The sequence below is a fragment of the Eumetopias jubatus genome, unplaced genomic scaffold, assembly GCF_037043125.1.
Source record: "Eumetopias jubatus isolate StellerSeaLion01/CBP00866 unplaced genomic scaffold, mEumJub1_p1.0 scaffold_4, whole genome shotgun sequence".
Taxonomy (NCBI): domain Eukaryota; kingdom Metazoa; phylum Chordata; class Mammalia; order Carnivora; family Otariidae; genus Eumetopias; species Eumetopias jubatus.
The window spans coordinates 153,162,982-153,186,064 of record NW_028274810.1 but is presented as its reverse complement, the minus strand read 5'-3'; the positions used below and the strand labels follow the sequence as shown (position 1 = coordinate 153,186,064).

Here is a 23,083-nt window from a genome sequence, read left to right as displayed (position 1 = left end):
TCATCACAAATATATCACTCATGCTACCCCTTTGTATTCACACTCATCTCCTCCCTTCCACTATCCCTAACCACTGACAACCACTAATCTGTTCTCTATCTCTATGATTTTGTCATTTTGAAAGTGTTGTATAACTGGAATCATACAGTATGTGGTATTTTGAGATTAACATTGTTTACTTAGCATAATACCTTTGAGATCCATCCAAGTTGTTGCTTATATCAATAGTGGTTCTTTTTTATTGGTAAATGGTATTTCATGGTATGTGTATACCAAAATTGTTTAACCATTCACCTACTGAAAGGTATTTATATTGTTTCCAGTCTTTGGCAGTTACAATAAAACTCCTGTGAACAATCCTGTGCAACTTTTTGAATGAAAAAAGTTCATTCAAAAAAAAGTTTTTGTTCCTCTAGATAACCAAGAGCTAATGTCTAGGAGTGCAATTGCTGGGTAAGGGTTTGTTTAGTTTTTTAGGAAACTACCAAACTATTTTTGAGGGGCTGTACCTTTGTACATCCTACCAGCAATGTATGATTGACCCAGCTTTTCCATATCCTGACCAACATTTGGTATTGTCACAGTTTTATATTTTAGCATTATAATAGGTATATAGTGATAGCTCATCATAGTCTTAATTCCATTTTCCTAGTGGCTAATGATGTTGAACACTTTCTCATTTGCTATCTATATCCTTTTCAGTGAATGTCTCTTCATGTCTTAAGCCCATTTTCTAATTGGATCTTTTGGGATTTTTATTACTGGGTTTTGAGAGTTCTTTAGATTTTTAAATATGAGTCCTTCATCAGATATGTAGTTTGCAAATATTTTCTCCCGCTTGGTGGTTTGTTCTTTTCATCCTTTTAACAAGGTCTTTCACAAAGAGAAGTTTTTAATTTTGATGAAGTCCAATTTATCAGGGTTTTTTTTTTCCTTTATGATAATTCTTTGCTGTCATATCTAAGTAGCCTTTATCAAGCCATAGGTATTAAAGATTTTCTTCTATGTTATCTTCTAAAAGTTTTAGAGTTTTATATTTTACATTTAAATCTAGGACCTACTTTGAATTAACTTTTGTATAAGTCATAAGATTTAGGTGCCTAAAGGCACCAGGTGTAGTAGTGATTTCATAGTTTACCCTCTATCTAACTGATGACAGCAAATAAAAAGTAGTTGCTAAGTAACTAACACTAAATGTAACTCACTTTATTTTTATGTTATTTTGTTTTACTTCTTATAATAATATATGTAATTAGAGATTACTGTAAATATCAAAAAATGTTCAAAGAAAAAATAACAGGGAAATTGGAACAATAGAAAAATTAATACAAAAAATGTGAGAAAAGTTAAATAAAAAACAAAACCTCTGTTAAAGGCACTTCCTCTCCCTAGAATAAAATGGGAGGGGAAAGGAAAAGAAGCAAGCTGCCATCTCAGTACTACTAAAAAAAGAAACTAATCTATTACATCAGCTATGAAACCACACAGGTAGAAGTGCCTTAATGGTCAGCAAGTCCATTCAAGTCTGGATCCTCACTATAATAGTCCCTTATCTCCCAAGGCAGTTAGTCTATGACAGGGGAGTCTTAATCTCCATACTTAAATGACTGTGACATTTTCTTATATGATTAATCAAAATGCCTTCCGTTTGTTTTCATCCATGGGTCCTAGTTCTATTCTTTGTGATAAACTGAATAAGTCCAATTCTACTTCCCATATGACAGCCCTCTCAATGTTTACAGATGGCTATAATCCCCCTGCCCCTGACATACACTTGTGTTTTGTTCTTCTGTGTTCTGAACATCCTTAGTTCTTTCAACCAACTTCCTTATTACATTGCTTTTAATCACAGGTGCTATCCAGATGCTTCTGTGTTTAAATCTCTGTTAAATTTTTATCCTCACAATGAAACAAAATACTCCTTGTGACCTTATGAATATAGACTTGAATGGAAGTGCCATTTCCCTGGTCCCTAAGCACTTTGTTTAATAATTAATGAATCATTGGCTTTTGGGGGGTGATCATTTCACAACGTTTAAATTGGGCTTAGCATCAACAAGCCCTGAGAGGTTCTTTTGTTTAGGTATTACTGCTTAAGCCACATCTCCTTATCGTGTACTTTGCAGAATACTTTCTGGACATCATCAAAGTTTATTTTGTTAGATTTGAGCGATCACTTCCACCTCTTAAGATCTTTTTCAGCATTATTTCTGTAGCTCAAGGGTTTTAACTTTGTCTCCCAGCTTTATGTCATCCTCAGATTTAATTAGCTAGTTTTTGTATCTTTAAGTCATGATTAAATATTAACCAGTACAGAGCTCAGATCAGAGCCTCACAACATGGTGCTTAGAACCTCCTTCCAGGTCAGTATCAATCCTTAATTAGCACTTTTGGAGACTAATCATTAATTTTGTGTGGACTACTTTGTGCAGAACTGTTTTACATATTTCTCCATTTTTTCCTTGAGAATATCATCAGGAGTCCTTGCTTGACTACTTTCCCAGGTGTCCTCCTGGCTTATTCCCTCACCTTCTTTAGAATGGCTTTCCCTGATGACCCACCCAGTTCCTCTGTGCCTTTGCACCTTGATTTATGCTTCTGCATATTATTTTTCACCATCTGTCATATTTTTATTAATATGTTTATTGACTGTCTCCCCCAATTAGAAAATAAACTCCACGAAGACTGAAATTTAGTCTATTTTATTAAACTGCCACCTGCTCAGCAGTTGCCATATTGAAGCATTAACTAAGTATTTGTTGAATAAACAAATGAATGAATTCCAGATCTTCTATAATATATGGATAGGCCTGATAACTTAATAGTCAAGCATGTTATTATAAAATATAAAGTGTTTTATAATATGCAAACTGTTTTAACATTTACTCTTTGACAGTACTATTGTCAAAAAAGGAAATGAAATTGGTCATAATTTTAGTCAGTAAACATTTATGGAGCAGCAGTGGCATTGTGCCAAGGACTTGGGATATAGCATGTGAGACCTGAAACTGACCACTGGTCTGATATGATTTGTTTTTCATGAATTCCTGCTGGTATCCCTTTTATTAAATTTTCTAAATTTTTAAAGCAGGGATTAAGGATAGTGTCCACCAATAAGTAGATTTGCAAAAATCAACATTTTCTTTCCTTTTTGAAAGTCAGAATGGCATTTATTTTTCTCATATCCTGTAGTACCTCTCCATTCTGTCCCACAAAGAACGCTGATAGCACCATGGAGATATTTGCAAGTATTCTCAATAACCTGAAATATATATAAAATAACCTGAGATTTGCACTTTTTAAACCTTTCAATGTCCTTGGACTATACTTTCTTCATCTCAGTCTGGAAACTATACTTAGCAGAGTAAACAGAAGCAAAGTAATAGGTAATGATTCTTACTTTCTTGTTTTCACTGATCAACAGGGTGTCCTTGGACTTTCTTTGATATGAATAAAATTTAGAATAGTTTGGCTAGGTGTAGTTTTTATAATTTTTATTAATTTAGTACATACAGAGCTGTGACCTTTCTAATACTATTCTTATAAATTAGCGACATTCTTTTACATGCATCTTATGTGTCTCTACTTTGTACTTTATAAATGTCCGTTAAAAGTCAAAGTTCATCACTGACTCATGAAAAAGTAACAGTTATTTAATCTGCCTATCTTCTTGGAAAGGCCTTTAAATGAAGTGCAAAATATCTTTAAAAATACTTAATGAAATTAAATGGAAATTTACACCTTGCTACCATTTTCTGAAGTTATCTCACTGGAATGCTGACCAGAAACATAGTATCTGAAAGAAAAATGTTTACTACTGATTAAGGTCAACTGAGACTTTTCTACTTTAAAAAGGATACATTAGTTTGGTTATCTGCCCCGTGTCCATTAGTGCACCTTAGATACAAATGAACTAGTAATAGGCTTCTTTGAAATGAAAATATTTATATGTGCCATATTTGCTTTCTCTGCTATTCTCTCAGTCCAGTGTGGAAACCAGAATACTTCAGGGTTATTCTTTGTAACTTCTTACTGATGATAACTTTATAGTTTTATAGATATGGATAGTATATGTAAATGAAAATAGCTATTCTACTAGGGTGAGAGGATTGTGGATTTTTATGAGTAGTGTGTTTTAATTTCCTCTAATTTTTAAAATCATCTTTTTAGTTAAAAAGAAAGCCCTTAGCTTCGAAATGCATATTAAGACCTTGTGTAGAATGGGAAAGTTCTTATTCTCTATCTTCATGGCTGAATGATAAATTTATCAAGACCTTCAAGAAATCGTGGCATTCATATTCCTTCCCTCACATTATTCACTTTTATTCTTCTGTTGAAGATCCAGATTTAATGAGTCATGCCTTTCATAATGGTATTATTTGTAACAGAGAAAGGGGAGAATTATAGTTCTATGTGAAAACCAGACTAAATCAGCTCATAGAATTCTGATTAAGGTTTTTAGGTCAGGTTTGAAAATAAAGATGAAGATCTTAGGTGAAGGAGCACATAAGGAAGCAAACTCAGGAATACATTTTCTACAACACTGTATTCAAACCAACATTTAGCCCAGGAATTTGCAAATTATAGTTCAGGTATAAGGTGAGACCACATCTCAGGTTTTCTTTTTTTTTAACATTTTTCACTTTTGGGGGCACCTGGGTGGCTCAGTCAGTTGAGTGTCTGCCTTCGGCCCAGGACATGATCCCGGTCCTGGGATGGAGCCTCACATTGGGCTCCTTGCTCAGTGGGGAGCCTGCTTCTCCCTCTCCCTCTGCCCTTCCCTCCTCCCCACTTGTGCTATCACTCCTGTGCTCTCTCTTTCTCTCTCTCTCTCTCAGATAAATAAACATTTTTCACTTGTGGCATAAAAATAAACTCTATTTATCATAGTAATGCTTATTATTCTAGCAAATGTGCAACTGGAGTGCTGTTTTTTTTGGTTTTAGAGGGTAGGTGGGAAGAACAGATTGTATTGAATAAGAGCAACCTGTATATAAAACAATAATATTAACACATATGGAACACTTATTATGTGATAATGTTTTGAATGCTTTGCTTAGAATAAGTTATTTAATTTTCTCACTACAACCCTGTGATAATAGTGTTATTATCCCCAGTTTGCAGGTGGGTAATCACACAGAGGCACAGAAAACTTTAAAAACTTCAAGTTCACACACAATTAAGTGGTAGAATTGGAATATAAATGTAATATAACCTTAGGCTCTAGAACCCATGTTCTTAGCCACGTGGTATATTGCCTTTCAGAATCAATCCAGCTTAGCTCTTCATGTATTGGCACCATGTTTTCTCTTGGTCTTTTCTATTTTTTTTCTTAGACTTACCCTTTTATTTTAATAATGTATGAAAAAATTCATATAGTCTGCCCCCTCCTTAAAAGTAATGTTTTTTAATATCAAATTCATCTAAACACTAAACAAATTTTTTCTATTAAAATTAGTAAAAGTATATGAGTTAAATAATTGAAACACAAATGGTGTGCTTGATAGAATTCATTTCCCTCTGGTGGCTCTAACTTATGCAGTGTGAAGATCTAAATAATTTAAATTAAATGTTTTTAAAGATTCACTACACCCTTTTGTCCATTAAATACTGTTTTGTTCTTATATTTTGTCTTCCATTTTTTAAGGAAACCTTTAAATAGAGTTATAAGATGTTATATAACATCTATACGAAATTTACAAGTGAAGCAAAACTGTAAAGGATATATCAAAAGTGCAGAATGTCACCAGTAATTCTTTAGGCAGTACTTGTCGTGGACATAAATATGTTTTATTTGCTAAATAGACTGTTGCCAACAGATATGATTCTTTTAGTGGTACGCATAAATCATGTAATAATGACCTATACTATATTGGAATTTTACTTGCTTCAGAATTTAAGGTTACTATTTTTAGGGCATTGTAAATAAGAACATATAAACCTGAGTCACAAACAATGGCCAGTGGCAGTCGTATTAGATACCAGTAGTTTAGCAGTTCTGTGAGGTGTAGGACAATTTTGAAACCACATGCTGTAAAACTACCGGTCTTAAAAAGTAGTGTTTGGCATATATGCTCATTCAGAATTTAAGACAAAAAATACTGTGTTTAATTTTTCAAAACTCAGTTTCCATTTTAAAATTTGTGACATGAACTTCAAGTCAGTATATATTGCTTCTAGAGTTACTGGGTTCAGCACTCTAGAATTTAATGTATTAAGAAACTGATAGTATATGTAGAAATAAAATATTAATATAGAACACTTCCTCTGGTCTCATACCTAAATACAATGAATATAAACAAAGACAGTTCTTGTTTTTTTTTTAAGAAAAAATTTTTAAATTCAATTATTTATTCTTTTCCCTTACAGATTGCAGATTTTGGTTTATCAAAATGGCGTATGATGTCCCTCTCACAATCACGAACTAGTAAATCTTCACCAGAAGGAGGGACAATTATCTATATGCCACCTGAGAACTATGAACCTGGACAAAAATCAAGGGCCAGTGTCAAGCATGATATATATAGGTATAATATGTTATTTTTGCTCAGAGTTAACCTTGCCTAAAAACAAGATTAATCAGAATTTTGAAGCTACATTTTAATTTAAAATTTTTTAAGATTTTATTTATTTGAGAGAGAGAGCATGAGCAGGAGGAAAGGCAGAGGGAGAGGGATAAGCAGACTCCCCAGTGAGCAGGGAGCTGGATCTGGGGCTCCATCCCAGGACCCTGGGATCATGACCTGAGCTGAAGGCAGACGCTTAACTGACTGAGCCACCTAGGTGCCCCGAAGCTACATTTTAAAGTGTGATTTTTAGTCTTCTCTCATAAGTGTGGTGAAAATAAAGTAAGAGACCACAATGGTTAATATTTTTCAAATTAAAGATGCCTTGCTTTAAGCCACTTTTACATCCTTGAAAAAAATTTAAAGTATATATTATTCTGTCAATTTATAATATAGTACTAAAAGGTTTTTATCTTATGTGACATTGATGGAGGAGGGAGGGAAACAGTGTGGTTAATACTTAACACTACCAAAGGAGACAGTACTTCGACCAGAAAAAAAGTCAGTAGAATAGGGCTACATGAGATCATCTTTTTTATTGCTCTTTATTTTGTGTGAATAATAGAATCATGTAATTAGAGGTGATTAAGAATCATCCACAACAAGTTATCCTTGCCTATAACTCCAAATTTTTTATTACAGTAATTTGTTAATTTTTCAAATTAGATTAGTTCCCTTTCAGAACAAAACTGTATATAAACATTCATCATTTTGATTATGGTGATTCTTTATATAGCATTTCCCTACCTTATTACTTGCAAAAACGATATCTCCACAGTCAGCTTTTAAAATCAGTACTATTTTAGTTTATTGTTCATAGTTAGTTTATAATGTCCTGTATGTATATTTTTATCTTTAAAAGCTATGCAGTGATCACATGGGAAGTCTTATCCAGAAAACAGCCTTTTGAAGGTAAGTGTACTTTCACTTTCTTATTCTAGATGACAGCATGTTGGTAGGCCATATTCAGAACTATCTAAATAAAGCCCATCTTATTTTAAATCTGCCTACCATTCATTTTTTGGAAAACACACTATAAAAACATAACAATTTATCAATTCTGAATCCACTGTATATTGGAAACTGTACTGGATTAAGGGTCAGAAAAATGTAGATTCTGATTCTTGTTCTGACAGTAATTAGCTCTGTAATCAAGCCACTAAATCTCTTGAGTCTTCATTTCTTTTTAATTTGCAAAATGGAAATTTTGAATTCTAAGATTCATTCCAGCTCTAAAACTCTTTATTTGAAAATTTAATTAGTGCTCCTTCTATAACAAACTTTAAAGAATAACTTTTAAGTTTTCTGATAACATTGTCCATTTCTTTATTTTGAGGATTGTATGGGTCAGCTTTCTGTGTAGCAACCTCAGAATCTCAGTAGCTTACAAAATAAGTATATGTTCCTCATTCACATTAGGTGTGAGTGGCCATCCTTGGCTGTGCTAGGTTCCACTCAATTCTGCCGAGCTCTGCTCTATTCATGTTCCATTGGCCAAATCAGATGACCAAGCTTAAAATTAATGTGGTGAGCTGAGGCTATAAATACCACAGGAGGCAGACGAATCTGTCACTGGCTGGGATATATATGTGTATATATGTGTTTTTAACAGAAAGGGGGGTAATGCATTATTCCTATGATTTTAAGTTTCCCTCATTTTCATTTGGTTGACTTTAGAATGTATTTAATTAATGTATTAAATCATAATATATTTCTAATGAATGAAATATATTTGTTTTGACAGAAGTCACCAATCCTTTGCAGATCATGTATAGTGTATCACAAGGACATCGACCTAACACTAATGAAGAAAGTTTGCCACTTGATATACCTCATCGAGCACTTATGATCTCTCTAATAGAAAGTGGATGGGCGCAAAATCCAGATGAAAGACCATCTTTCTTAAGTGAGTGTACAGTTTTAGTATGGACCTTTTGAATTACAAAAATAGTAAATATACTGTGAATAAAATGTTCCTTGAAAAATCACACAAGTTAGATGGCAAGCTTAAAGTTTTTTTTTTAATTCAGTTGCTGTTTTTATTTTATGAGATGAGATTGGAGAGATAAGGAGGGGTTTTGGCTGTCATTAAAAGGCTAGAAATTTATTCCAGGTACAATGGAACACCATTAAAGTGTGTTTTGTATGGAAATGACATCTAATTTAAGTTTTGGAGAGATCACTCTTGTTGCTGTGTGGAAAATTGACTGGAGAAGGGTAGGCATGGAAGCAAAGAGACCACCTAGGAGACTCTAGCAAGAGTTTATTAAGGTGATCCATGATAGACAAATTAGATAGAATTAAGATTTCAGAGGTAGAGCGGATCATCATCTAAATGTAAATACAGGAGAAAGTTTTTATGATCTTCTGTTAATCAAAGAGCTCTTATATATGACATCAAAAACAAGATCCATAAAAAGATGATAATTGAGCTTTGAAAAAACTGAAAATTTTTGCACTTCAAAAGATGCTATTAAGAAAAAGTGAAAAGATAAGCCACAGACTGGGGAATCATCTTTCTAACTAAAAAAGCAGTGAAATATATTTTTTATTCAAAATTTGTGTCCAATGCTCATTAGTACTATATTTAAAAAAAATCAAAAGTTGCTTGTAATGGATTCACATTTTATTTATTTCCCAGAGCTATGTGGGAGGATATATATCTCCTTTGTCCCCAGTGCCACTTCCAAATATTCATTTCTTTTCCATTCTCTAAAAATTCCAGCTTCTCTGCAGATCATACCATTAGGCCATACTTTACAGACTTCGTGGTTTTTCCCTATTGTTCTTTAAAGACTTTTGCTGAATACTTAAAGGAGCCTTCTGCAGATCACAGAGCTCTCTCTCTGTATGTCTCCCCTCTCTGGTACTGCCCTATGAACTCTCTCTGCCTTGGTCTACCCAGACTTTCAGCCCCATCTCTTCAATTAAGTTTCCAGTCAATTGAGAAGTGAGGTTCCACCTCACTTCCCTCTTAAGCTGCAGCTAGAAACTCTCAACACAGGAAGCATGGGCAATCATAAGGCTCACCTGATTTGTTTCCCATCTCAGTGATCACTGTCCTTTGTTGTCTGGTATCTAGTATCTTGAAAACCACTGTTTCATGAATTTTGTCTGGCTTTTTTGGTTGTTTTAGGCAGAGTGGCAAATCAAACCCTGTTGCTCCATCTTGGCCAGAAGTAGGAGTTATTGGTTTCTCTTTAAATTAATGGCCAGGGCACCTAGGTGGCTCAGTTGGTTAAGCGTTAAGTATCTGCCTTCAGCTCAGGTCATGATCCCTGGGTGCTAGGATTGGTGCTTAGGGCTCCCTGATCAGTGGGGAGTCTGCTTCTCCCTCTGCCCCTCCCCCTGCTCATTCACATTCACTCTCTCTTTCTCTCAAATAAATAAGATCTTTAAAATTAATTAATTAATGGCCAGAATTGGACACTAAACACTACTTAGCAATTCTGTTATGCTTCTCAAATACGTGTACTATTCCATTTTCATAGATCAACTGTTCTAAAGGTGTGTACAAGGGCCCCTGGGGTGGTTGGTCCCTGAGACTTTCAGAAGAATTCACAAAATCAAAACTTTTCACCAAAATAATAAATACTAAGATTTTTTTTTTAATTCTCATTCTCTCATGAGTATATAGTGGATTTTTCCAAAGGCTAAATGAGGTATGATGGTTTCATTGCTCCAACAAATAATGGAATGTGTTCTCACATATATATTCTGATGTCTTAAATTTTTCTCAGTTTTAATTTGTAATATAGTAAATATCAATAGATATGACACAAAGTACAAAAGCTATTTTGGATAGTCAATAATTTTGAAGAATCCCAAGACCTAAAAGTTTGAGAATTGCTTCCTTATATCAATGATCATTTTATACTATTGTAGGAGATACCTAAGGCCCATTCTTTATGTTTCCAAAGTGAAGATGAAATTCCATTTCAGTCCCTAAGAAGGAAAGTATAGAAAGAACATTCCCAGCTTCTATGTGCTCCTCAGCACTCTTCCTCAGACTTACCTCATTTGTTAATTTTGGAGAAAAACTGAGCATGCTTATCTGGTTCCTTCTCAGTTTTTTTCCTTCTTTTAGAAATCAGCCTGTCTAAAGGATGCATACATTTTCTGCTCCCACATGTGGAAGTAGATGAGGCCTGTGGCTGAGTAAAGCTGTGAACTCTTTCCAAGCCCATTGGCTACAGATCTAAAGGTAAATTCTCCAGTTATCTTTATGGGTAATAAAGGTTGATACTTTGATCATCATTTATCATTATTCTGTGGCTTTTCTTGATAGATTCTGAGCTTAGGAAAAGAAGACAGTGGTTAATACCTTAGCCTCCCTTCTTAAACCTCCAGCACTTCATGCTCCATCTTTCCTTTGAGCTGATCATCTGTTCTCACACTACATTAAGAAAAGAGAAACCGTGAGAGAGCACTACTGCCTCATAGATCCACTGCCACATCTACAATCTTGTTGTACTTGTATCCATGTTTCCTGCCTTATCTCTTTGACAGGGGAAAAAAGTATCCATATACTTAGACAATGTAAATGTATCCCTTGTGCTCTGGAGACCATTCCCAAGCCCTCTCCAGCTTCTGTTCCTTTATATTCTTGCTCTACTCTGGCAGTGCCAATCTCAACCTGTCTACTGGATCATTCAGCTATCACACAGATATATTCCATTATTATCCCCTATTTTTATATAGAAAAAAAAGCTCGACTTCATATGTTGACTTCAGGTACCACCTCATTTTTTGGCTCCCATTCAAATCTAAACACCTTGTAGGAATTGTCCATACTTGTTGTCTCTGCTTCTTTCCCTCTAATTCAGTTTTTAACAAACTTCTATCAGTCTTCTGTTTTCATATCTCCACTAAAGCTACATTGTTGGGGTTACCAAGGATGGCAATGTTAGAGAATCCTGCTTACCTTACTTGGCTTCTTGGCAGATTAGACATGACTAACTAGATGTTCCTTCCTTGAAACTTTCTTTCTGGTGGCTTCAAGACACAAGAGGCTACACAATTTAGTATCCTCTCTCCCTCAATCTCTTTCTCTTCCTCTGCTCAATTTCGAACTGTTGGAGTGCCTCAGAGCTCTAACATGGGCCCTTTACTATCTGTATCCTATCTCTGTTCACCCCCTAGATAATCCGGTCCAGACCATGGCTTTATATACCATCCATATGTTAGTGATGCTCAGTTTTATATCTGGAGCCCTGACCTCTCCTTTCAGCAATAAGTTCATATATTATGTAGTAGTTGTAGTAGTAATTATGATTATTTCCATTTGTTGGCTATTATGAATAATGCTGCTATGGCTGTTCATATGCAAGTCTTTGTGTGAACATGTTTTCATTTCTCTTAGATTGCTATCAGTGAGTTGAATTGCTGGGTCGTATGGTAAATTTATCTTTCATTTTTAAGAAACTCCTAAATGTTTTCCAAAATGGCTGCATCATGTTATATTCCCATTCTTAAATGTGGTTATTTGTCTTATTATTGTCAGAGTTCTTTATATATTCTAGATATAAGTCCTTTAGCAGATACATGATATGAAAAAATGTCCTCCCAGTCTGGGGCTTGTCTTCATTTTTCTTAGTAGCAGCTTTTTGAAGTGCAAAAGCTTTCAATTTTTTTGAAGTGCGTTTATCAAAATTCTTTATGGATCCTGTTTTTAATGTCATATCTAAAAATTCTTTGCCTAACCCAAGGTCATGAATATTTTCTCCTATATTTACATTTAAGTGCATGATCAATTTCAGGTTAATTCTATGTATGGTTTTAGGTAAGAGTCTAAATTTGTCTTTTTTTATGTGGATATCCAGCTGTCCTAGCACCATTTGTTGAAAAGATGATCCTTTTCCTGTTGAATTGCCTCAACAACTTTGTCAAAAAGCAATTAACCATAACTATAAGGGTTTATTTTTAGACTCTCAAGTGCATTCCATGATGTATATTTCTATCTTAATGCATATAATAAAGACTCTTAAGAGGGTTAAATGTCATCAGTTTGGGGAAAAATTGACTTAGGGCCTTATCAGTGAAATATTAGCATTTATATTTTGTAGTTTAATGATTAGAGCAATCTGAACTCAATTTTTTTTTCTTATGTAGAATGTTTAATAGAACTTGAACCAGTTCTGAGGACATTTGAAGAGATAACTTTTCTTGAAGCTGTTATTCAGCTAAAGAAAACAAAGGTAAATTCCTAAATGAAATAGTAGAAATTGAATTTAAAACAATCATATATTATTCATGGAGATTTTCAGCTTAGTTTAATTTAGTTATTATCTATATTTTTCACATATATAGGCTACAGTTTAACAGAGACTATGAATACTGTTTTCTCTGTCACCAAAGAGCTTTTCCATTTCATTCAAATGCCACTTCTAGATTTCAGAGGCATTTCCAGAACTCCCATATATCAAATGTAAGCTTAAAATGTGTAATGAATGCCCGTTATGTACAATGAATGCCCTAAATCACTAGGATTTCTTAACCTAAAGTTTTAATATATACAGAGTAATAGAAGTCTGGGTTCTTACACTTCTTTTTATTCAATATTCTTGGGCTTTTTTTGAGATTTATTGCCAAGTTAAGATATAGAATTGTATCAATAATTGAAGCCAAAAGGTATAGTTTTAATGCTTTATTTTCTTTTGTTTTCCCACTCAAAAACTCCATATTATATAAATCAAAGTAACAGTTGATATGGATTACTTAGAACAATTGTCTTATTTACTCATTCTGGCATTTGTAGATTAGAACAATTGAAAGGACCTATTACTGCAAGGTTTTCTTAATATTATCAAAATTTGTTTAAAAAGCAACTACAGGGGCCCTGGGCTGCTCAGTCGTTAAGCGTCTGCCTTCGGCTCAGGTCATGATCCCAGTGTCCTGGGATCGAGTGCTGCATCACTTCTCCTTTTCCCTCTTCCTGCAGCTCCCCCTGCTTGTGCTCTCTCTCTGACAAATAAATACATAATATCTTTTTAAAAAAATAAAAATAAATAAATAAATATAAAAAGCAACTACAGTCCTTTAGGGACAAAGTAAGCATAGTTGAATACTTGCTGAGTTTCATTAAATTGCATCTGAGATATAATAATAAAAATAATCAGTTATTAACCAAAGTCTTGAGTTGTAAACAAGCATAGTCTACAGTTTATGTATCATTAAATGACATTGATTGCCTCTTGCAGTTTGCTGGATCTTTTGACATAACCTTTAGTTTAAAAGGGAAATGCATGAAGAAACAGCCACCTTTAGCCAAACTAAAAATTGATGGTGGCAGTATTAGTGCCTGTGTTTTAAGGAACTAGAGAACTGTGTTTTCATTCTTTTGATAACTTTTCACTGACCTTCCTGCTTCTGAGTAGGTACAGTCTTTTCTACAACATTCCAGTCTCTCCACTTCTTAGTAGCTACAAACTTCTGTATTTTTTTTTTTTTTTGCTTTATCTTTTCAGTTCTCTTTTCTCTCCTTACAACTTTCTCTTCTTCTCCCAAGCAAAGGTGGATAGAAGAATTTGTTCTCTTGGTTATAAAGTGGAAGAGAACCATTCCAGTTCTTTTTTTTTTTTTTTTTGTCCCCAAACAACTTAAACACTCAGATCTATATTTTTTCACTTTTTTAAATTTTAATTCAATTAATTAACATATAATGTATGATTGGTTTCAGAGGTGCAGGTCTGTGATTCATCAGTCTTATACAATACCCAGTACTCATTACATCACATGCCTTCCTTGATGTCCATCGTCCAGTTACCCCATTGCCTCACCCCTCTCCCCTGCAGCAACCCTTAGTTTGTTTCCTATGATTAAGAGTCTCTTATGGTTTGTCTCCCTGTCTGGTTTCTTCTTGTTTTATTTTTTCCTCTCTTCCCCTATGGTCCTCTGCCTTGTTTCTCAAATTCTACATATCAGTGAGATCATATGATAATTGTCTTTCTCTGATTGACTTACTTTGCTTAGCATAATACCTTCTAGCTCCATCCACATCATTGCAAAACACTACGATCTATATTTAAAACTGTTCATTTTTTAGGAGAAATTTAGGCTTTTTATATAAAATAAAGTACATATTTTCAAATACCTGAATACCATTTAATAATAACATTGCTAAATTACTAAAAAAGCATTACTTTCTTTGTTGTTCTTAAGTAGCTATATTGTTTTTACTAAGAATTTTAGTATTTTTTTCTATTTAAAAATATTCTTTATCAATTCTCTGAAACTGGTAGGGGAAGAATATCGTCTCTATTTATGGGTAAGACACTGAGGTATAGGAAAGTTACACAACACTACACAGCTAGCTAATGGCAGGGCCAAGAGTAGCATACAAATTTAATAAGATTCTTCATCAGAAAACTTCTAGGGACACCTGGGTGGCTCAGTCAGTTAAGCTCCTTACTCTTGATTTTGGCTCAGGTTGTGATCTCAGGATCATGAAATCAAGTCCCACATCAGGCTTCGTACTCAATGCAGAGTCTGCTCCAGGTTCTCTCCCTCTCCCTCTGCCCGTCCTACTTAAGCATGCACGCATGCTCGCTCTCTCAAATAAATAAATAAATAAAATCTTTAAAAAAAAAAAAAAAGGAAAGAAATTTCTGAAAACCTGGGGCTCCTGAGTGGCTCAGTCAGTTAAGCGTCCACCTTCGGCTCAGGTCATGATCCCAGAGTCCTGAGATCAAGCTGGCAGCAGGGAGCCTGCTTTTCCCTCTCTCTGCTCTTACTGCCCCCCACCCCGTGCTCATGCTGTCTTTTAAATAAATAGATAAAATCTTTTAAAAAAAGAAAGGAAAAGAGGGAGGGAGGGAGGGATTTCTGAAAACAAAGACCACCAGTTAGGGTGACTTGTTTTGTTTGATGTTCCTCATTTTTTTCAGTTCTTTGAACCAGGTCCCATAAATCATGTTTTCACAGATAGCCTTTCCTATATCTTAAAAAGTAAAAACTGAACCAAAAGAAGTTTTTCCTTAATATTCCATTTCATTTCTTTCTAAGGGTTGATTTACTAGTTAATAAATAATTTGAATTATCATAACATCAGTTATGAGAAATGATGTTATTAATTCAAGGATATTGCATTATCAGAAATGTTTCAATAAATTTAAAAACACAGAAAAACTTATATAACAGAGACAGATCCAAGGAATAATTCTAAAGGTTCACATAAAAAGGTATTTAACAAATGTTCATTGGACTGCTTTGTGCAAAATACTATGCTGGGTGGATTATATATACAGATGAATAGTGGTTTTTTTCTAAAATTCCTTACCCGTGTAATGGAGCAGACAGTCATAGGTATGAATAATGGAGGGCTGGGTGTAGTACCCACCAATTTCTAAAGTTCTGTAGAGCAGTTGACATTATTTTGGTTTGGAGAAGAGAAGCATACTAACAGGTTTGTTTTTTAAATCACTCACTAATGATGGCAGCTAATCCTACTGGTTTATAGAGATGGGAGTAAATCACTAAATGATTTTAATACAGAGATTTAGCATATAAATAAATCATCTGCTCAATAGCTAGCATGTATTGAATGCTTACTAAGTAATCTTAGGACTTTTTTTGTTTATAATCCTCCTTACAATAATCCTGCAAAATAGGTATTCTTATCTCCAGTTTACAGATTGGTAAACTGAGAGTAAGTCTCATGCCTAAAATCCAATTAGTTAAGTATCCTGGGATTCTAAATCGGACCTGACTGGCTACATGATCCCCATCATTCCATTAGGACACTCTGTATCCTTTACTTTAGCCCTCAGTTTCTTATCCGTAAAATGAAAATAATACTTGTACTTACCAGCACAGTGCCTAAAATACAGTAAATACTTAAAAATTATGGTAGATACATAGATACATATACTTACACAAATTGAAATTTATTAAGTACCTAGTTTATACCTTCTGTTCATTATCTCACTTAATCTCTTAAACAATCCTGCATGTAGGTATTAGTCCATCTTTTTTTTTTAGATTTTATTTATTTATTAGAGAGAGAGCAAGTGAGAGAGAGAGAGCACAAGTTGGGGGGTGGGGCAGAGGGAGAGGGAGGAATAGACGCCCAGCTGGGCAGGGAGCTCAAGGTGGGTCTCTGTCCCAAGACCCTGGAATCAGGACCTGAACTGAAGGAAGATGCTTAACCAACTGAGCTACCCAGGCATCCCCAATATTAGTCCATCTTTAAAGATAAATTTGCTCAAGGTAACCAAATGATACGAGGCAGGATTCAAAGTTTGTTTCTCTAGTTATTACCTTTAGGTTATATATTTATATCCTTAAATGATTTAATTTTACTTTCCATTGATTCTGTATAAACATATAAAGTATGTTAAGCAGATTGTATTTTACATAATTTCCTAGTCACCTTCAACTAAAGGACATATATGCATTCATTCCAGTTACAGAGTGCTTCGAGCACTATTCACTTATGTGACAAGAAGAAAATGGAGTCATCTCTGAACATACCTGTAACTCATGGACCACAGGAGGTAAAAAAATTATGTTGATAAACTCAAAATATGAGCAGAAAATGAAAAATCATTTAGTCTTAATTCCTTCCTTTATATGTGGGAAGCTAAAGCCCCAGGAGATTTTAAGATTTATTAGGTAGCCAGTGGCAATCTCCATTTCAGACTCCAACACTCCTAATTTTCATGCCACTGTTCATTTCATTGAATCATACATAGTCCTTGCTTCTTTGTTTGCCATTAACTTTAGTCCCTGTCATTGTTTCATATAATGAATGGTGTTCCAGTGTGTCCATAGGCAAATCATTGATTACATTTTTACCATTATATTTATGCCTTCTTATCCAAATGTAAACTAGCTATAATACTGCTTTGTCCTTACCTCTTACAATGATTAATGAAAGGCAAAATGCCATTTCCGTGGCTATCTAAAAGGAAAGATTTCTTTTTTTTTTTTAAAGATTTTTTATTTATTTGAGAGAGAATGAGAGATCAAGAGCACGAGAGGGAAGAGGGTCAGAGGGAGAAGCAGACTCCCTGCTGAGCAGGGAGCCCGATGTGGGACTTGATCCTGGGACTCCAGGATCATGACCTGAGCCAAAGGCAGTCGCTTAACCAACTGAGCTACCCAGGTGCCCAGGAAAGATTTCTTTAGTAGCATTCATTCATATTTCAAATTAATAATTTCTCCTAAGAATATATAAGATTTGTTTTATATAGGTGTTTCTTTAATTTTATAAGGTATAAATTGTAATAGTTTTTATTCTTCTTTATAGTAACCCAAAATCAAGAACTATTTAGAAATTAAAGCTATGTATCTTTAAAAATGATTTTCTGTTAATCTAAATAATTTATCTTCTATTTACTTTAGGAATCGTGTGGATCCTCTCAACCCCATGAAAGTAGTGATTCTAGTAGAGCCTCAAAGTCCCTGTCAGCATCTCCAGACAATGATTTTTTATCTAGTATGTAAATTTTTCAGTCAGTATTACTTGCATGTTTTCCATTTTTTTTTAAGATAATATTATTGGTCAGCAGTCATGGTTTGTATGGAACACAGCTTTCATCTGCAGCCATCACTCATTTTTTTTAAAAATGTTAGAATCTTAAGTTGTGAAAATAGTAGTGGGGTGTTCCACAAATACATTAAAATATTGAAGGCATTGTGTTCGACTTTGTGAAAAGATATTTTAAAAAATACCTTCTAAGAGAAGAGAAATGTTTCTGAGTAACCATAGTATGAGATAGAAAGTGATGTAAAGGAGATACGGATGGAGAGCTATGATAATACACTGGAAAAGTAACATTTTTTATAAAGCATTTCACAACAACCTTGTGAGGGAGATATTCCTCATTTTACAGATTTTTAAAATCAAGACTTCCTGGATCACATAGTTAGTAGCTGGCAAATCCAAGACTTGAAGCCAGGTCTTTTGATAAATATTTTCATGTCACTCCACTACACCATGTTGTCATCATGAAGAAATTGTTTCTGACTGAAGGTTGGACCTATAGTTATAAAGATGGGCATTCCAGGCAAAAGGAACAACATAGAGGCACAGAAGCAAGAAAACACAGAGAACAGTGAGTAGTTGGTTTTAGCTGGTAAAAAGGATGAATGAAAGGAGATAAAAGATCAATAGGGTGGAGTCATATCATCACAAATTCTAACACTTGGCGGAGCTATTTGGGCTTTTTCACTTGGGTAGTGAGCAACTATTGCAGATATTTGAGCAAGGGTGTGACATGACAAAAATTTTTTGCTTTAGGAAGATTCGTCCTGACTGGAATATGTATTGGAAGGAAAAGGAGAATGCAGGTGGGGAAACCAATCAGTAGACTGTTAGTCTGTTACTGTAATATACATGAGAGGTTGTGAGACCTGATCCAGAATACAAGAAGGGAGAAATGATGAGAGAAATGTTATGGAGGACACACTGAAGGAGTTTATAGAATTCTACTTGTAGGAAGAAAGAGAGAAAAAGCGAACAAGTTGTCAAACCTGGTCACTGGGAGAACATTGATGCTATTAACAGAAATAGTTGAAATAGGTTTTAGAGTTAGATGAATAATTAAGTTTTTAATTTTTTTTTTCAAATTTGAGGTGCTTAGCGCATATGAGGTTGATGTCTAGTGGACTGTTGAAAATGTAAGACTAAGGCTCAGTGAAGAAAGGAAATTTAATTGTATAGATTTTGGAAGAGAGGTGACAGTTGAGACCCTGAGGTTGAATAGGATTACCGAGGAAGAGTGTAGAAAGACAGATATCATAAATAGATTTAGAAGACACATTTAAAATACAGAAGGAAGAAGACACAGAAGAAATACGGAATTATGTGAAGAAGTAAAGTTTCATGATTTATAATTTACATAAAACAGGCAAGCACAGACAGAGGTGTGGTAAAAACATTCATTATAAACACATTTTTGTTCTAAAATATATTTACTTGTGGAATTAGGTTTATGAACCAGCTTTAATAACAGTGAAAATTTAAACACATTGAATACTATCCTCTGTGTGACCCAGATGTTGATATTTTAGCTAATAGGAATAGCTAAGGACTATTCTACCCCTAATGAAGATACTGTGTTTTGTAGGAAAAACTCAAGACTTTTCTACGCTGTGTCACTATCCTGTAAATCACAGTTGCAATAGTAACATTTCTGCAGCTCAGAAGGGGACATTTTGTGATCACAAGACCACCCTGTGCTCTTTAGCAGTAATAAATCCACTCCCAGCTGAGGGAAACTCAGGTAAATATTTAGCACTTTGTAAATGATGCTGTTTACCTCGCAACTCTATGTTCAGTATATTTGCCATGCAGTAAGTTTTGTCTTTATTTCTTCAACATGATAAATATATACCTTCTTAAGTAGGAAAGTACTGCCAATCCTAGGAGATAAGAGTGCTAACATGTAATAATAGGCCCACATGGTATTCCATGAACATCTAACATCTATGTAGGGAGGGAGTGCTAAAAGGAGGTGTGACTTAATATGTTACTAAAGGTGAAGTTATTTTTGTTTATTTAAAAAATATGCGGGGGCGCCTGGGTGGCTCAGATGGTTAAGCGTCTGCCTTCGGCTCAGGTCATGATCCCAGGGTCCTGGGATCGAGTCCCGCATCAGGCTCCCTGCTCCTTGGGAGCCTGCTTCTCCCTCTGCCTCTCTCTCTCTCTCTCTCTCTCTCTGTCTCTCATGAATAAATAAATAAAATCTTTAAAAAAAAAAAAAATAAAAAAAAAATATGCGGATATCCTTTATATTAAAAAATATATATATCTATAACATAGATTGGGTTTTGCCCCCGTGGATTTATAGCATATAAAAAGTCTTTTTCTGGGAAGGGAACTGAAGGGAAAAGAAGAGATAACCCAAATATCTGAGTGTTTCCTGAAAATTAGCAGCATCCCCCAAAATACTTGTGTTCCATATTAGCATAATTCTAGAAAATTAGGGGTTTTATTCCTTGTTACTTCTTTGTTCATCCAGTGTTACTCATAGCTGTTTACCTGTCCTCACTCATCTGTCATGCTTTGCTCTTCTGCAGCGCAATCACAGCCTGGCATAGCCCAACAGTGGATCCAGAGTAAAAGGGAAGACATTGTGAGCCAGATGACAGAAGCCTGCCTTAACCAGTCGCTAGACGCTCTTCTGTCCAGGGACTTGATCATGAAGGAGGACTATGAACTCATTAGTACCAAACCTACAAGGACCTCAAAAGTCAGACAGTTACTGGACACCACTGACATCCAAGGAGAAGAATTTGCCAAAGTTATAGTACAGAAGTTGAAAGATAACAAGCAAATGGGTCTTCACCCTTACCCGGAAATACTTGTGGTTTCTCGGTTACAATCTTTAAATTTATGTCAAAATAAAAGCTTATAAGGGACTCTTTTTCAAGAAGAAAAGTCATTCTATAAAAGGGTATTTTATATTTCTGTTGCCTTTATCTTATTGGCTTTATAAAATCCACATGAGTATTGGAAGCTTTAATGAAGTTTCTTCTTCAGGTAAATATTAGTCATCTTCCATGACATAGTATTTTTTAAAATTAATATATTAGAAAGTCTGCATTTTGCTACAGAGTTCAATTGTTTGTCTCTTTGGTTAATTGAAATTATTTTTTAAATGTAATAATTATATTCTTGTATATAACAATGTCTTAAGGTGTGATGCATTTCTCATGGAAGCCATTTTCATATTCACTTTCTTTATGGGTTATTTATTACTTGTCTAAGATGCAGTTTGGCTTTTGGAAATGTAGGCTTTATACATAAATTAGAGCTAGTACAGCATTTCTAACCTGTAGTACCAGGTTCAAATCCTCACCAAAAGTTGTTCATTAAACTTTGTTATCCAGATTACATTTTTAAATCCTATTCGTTGAATTCTTCTTTAAAAAAACTGTTTCAAAGGTAAAATGACAAAGTCTATGAAGAAAAAAATTAATCTTTCAATATATGTTTCTACCTTCATTTCTAACCTCAACTAGCAACCAAGGTAACCAAAAATTAACAGCACACTGTTCATCCTTCTATATCCTTCTTCCTACTCATATGTATACATTCATGTGGGAAAGGGTCTTTCATTAATATTATTATAATACATGATACTACAACCTAATTTTTGCACTCAATAGTACATCATGTGCAGCCTTCCAGATCAGGAATAAATCTAACTCATTCTTTTTAATTACTGCATAATGTCGAGGCTGCTTTTTTTTTTTAACTTGTTCACCAAGTTTAGCCAAAACAATATAGTGTGAGTAATTTTTTTGTTTAATAGCTTATGTCACTAAGTGAAAATTTACAAGGCATAATCCCCCTTCTGAAAATGTTTATTAATAATGTCAGCAAAAAGTATGACGCAGGTTAAATTCTAAACAAACTTTCAAGAAGCACCAGACGCACTGTATGAAAAAAGAAGGAGAAGGAGGTTGGGGCAAGTAAATATTTTATTAAAATTATAAAATAAGTATTTTAATCTCCATTTGGAGCTTGACATTAACCTGTGGTACCTTATTACTATGTCTCTGAGAAATACGGAAATTAGGTAAAAATGGAAACCAATTAAGTATATGAGTGATCTATTATATCTCTTATTTTTAAGGTGTTAGGATAAAGATTTAATTGAGAAATAAGTTGAGAAGATGGGATTGATTTAGGTTGTACATAGACACAGCACTAAACATTTAAGTCAAATAGTAAGGAAGTTCTCTTCAGTTCTTCTTTGAACCTTCTAATTAAGTAAAGGAGAATGTCACAATTGTGCTGTCATCTTTTAATCCCCCTTGTTAAGAAAAAGAATAGGCTTCAGAACTTCAGAAACAATATTTAGCGGGCGCCTGTGTGGCTCAGTCAGTTAAGCATCTGCCTTCGGCTCAGGTCACGATCCCAGGGTCCTGGAATCAAGTCCCACATCAGGCTCCTTGCTCAGTGGGAAGCCTGCTTCTCCCTCTCCCTCTCCCCTTCCCCCCTGCTCGTTCTCCCTCTCTCTCTCTCAAATAAAATCTTAAAAAAAAAACAATAGCAAGAATTTTATAGTTTTTTAAATTGTATTTTATTTGAAAATGACCTACATATGACAAGTGGTACTGATTTTGTATTTATAATATATAATGTTTCATTTTATAATATTCAAATAAAAAGACAAGCAGAAATACTAAATTGTAATATAGGTAGTATATGAGTGTGACAGCAAACATAGAAGTAATGGAAGGATGACATTAAGATTGTCACTCAAGGAAGGGACCTAATAATCTATAATTATCTGGTTTTTTTTAACTAGATAGTACTAGATAATCTGAAAATGGCATTCTTTGCAGTGTATTTTAAAAGAGTTTTACCCATAAGTGTAGTCCACAGAGCAGCTGCATTAGCATCACCTGGAGCTTGTGAGAAATGCAGCCTCATGGCCCCTATCTCAAACCTGAATCAATCCCAGGTAGGAAAGTTTAGAAATCTGTTTTAACAAACCATCCAGGCCATTACGTGTGCTAAAGTTTGAGACTCTGGTTTTTTTGTTTGTTTGCTTGCTTTTTTT

At 34.4% G+C, this 23,083-nt stretch overlaps 1 protein-coding gene across 3 annotated transcripts in view; it reads left to right on the top strand.

The window, feature by feature from the left end:
- The window catches only part of RIPK2 (receptor interacting serine/threonine kinase 2), a 30,989-nt gene extending 8,282 nt beyond the window's left edge, over positions 1–22,707 (top strand). For 2 of the 3 annotated variants that reach the window (XM_028112337.2, XM_088022791.1), the window contains 8 exons: positions 6,370–6,527; positions 7,429–7,478; positions 8,311–8,472; positions 12,678–12,763; positions 16,970–17,059; positions 17,910–18,003; positions 19,637–19,792; positions 20,589–22,707. In XM_028112337.2, the coding sequence (XP_027968138.1) occupies positions 6,370–6,527; positions 7,429–7,478; positions 8,311–8,472; positions 12,678–12,763; positions 16,970–17,059; positions 17,910–18,003; positions 19,637–19,792; positions 20,589–20,926 (1,134 nt within the window). In that variant the 3' untranslated portion in view covers positions 20,927–22,707. The remainder of the gene's footprint in view (positions 1–6,369; positions 6,528–7,428; positions 7,479–8,310; positions 8,473–12,677; positions 12,764–16,969; positions 17,060–17,909; positions 18,004–19,636; positions 19,793–20,588) is intronic. The other variant, XM_028112346.2, reaches the window with a different exon arrangement.
- Positions 22,708–23,083: the final 376 nt, after the last annotated feature.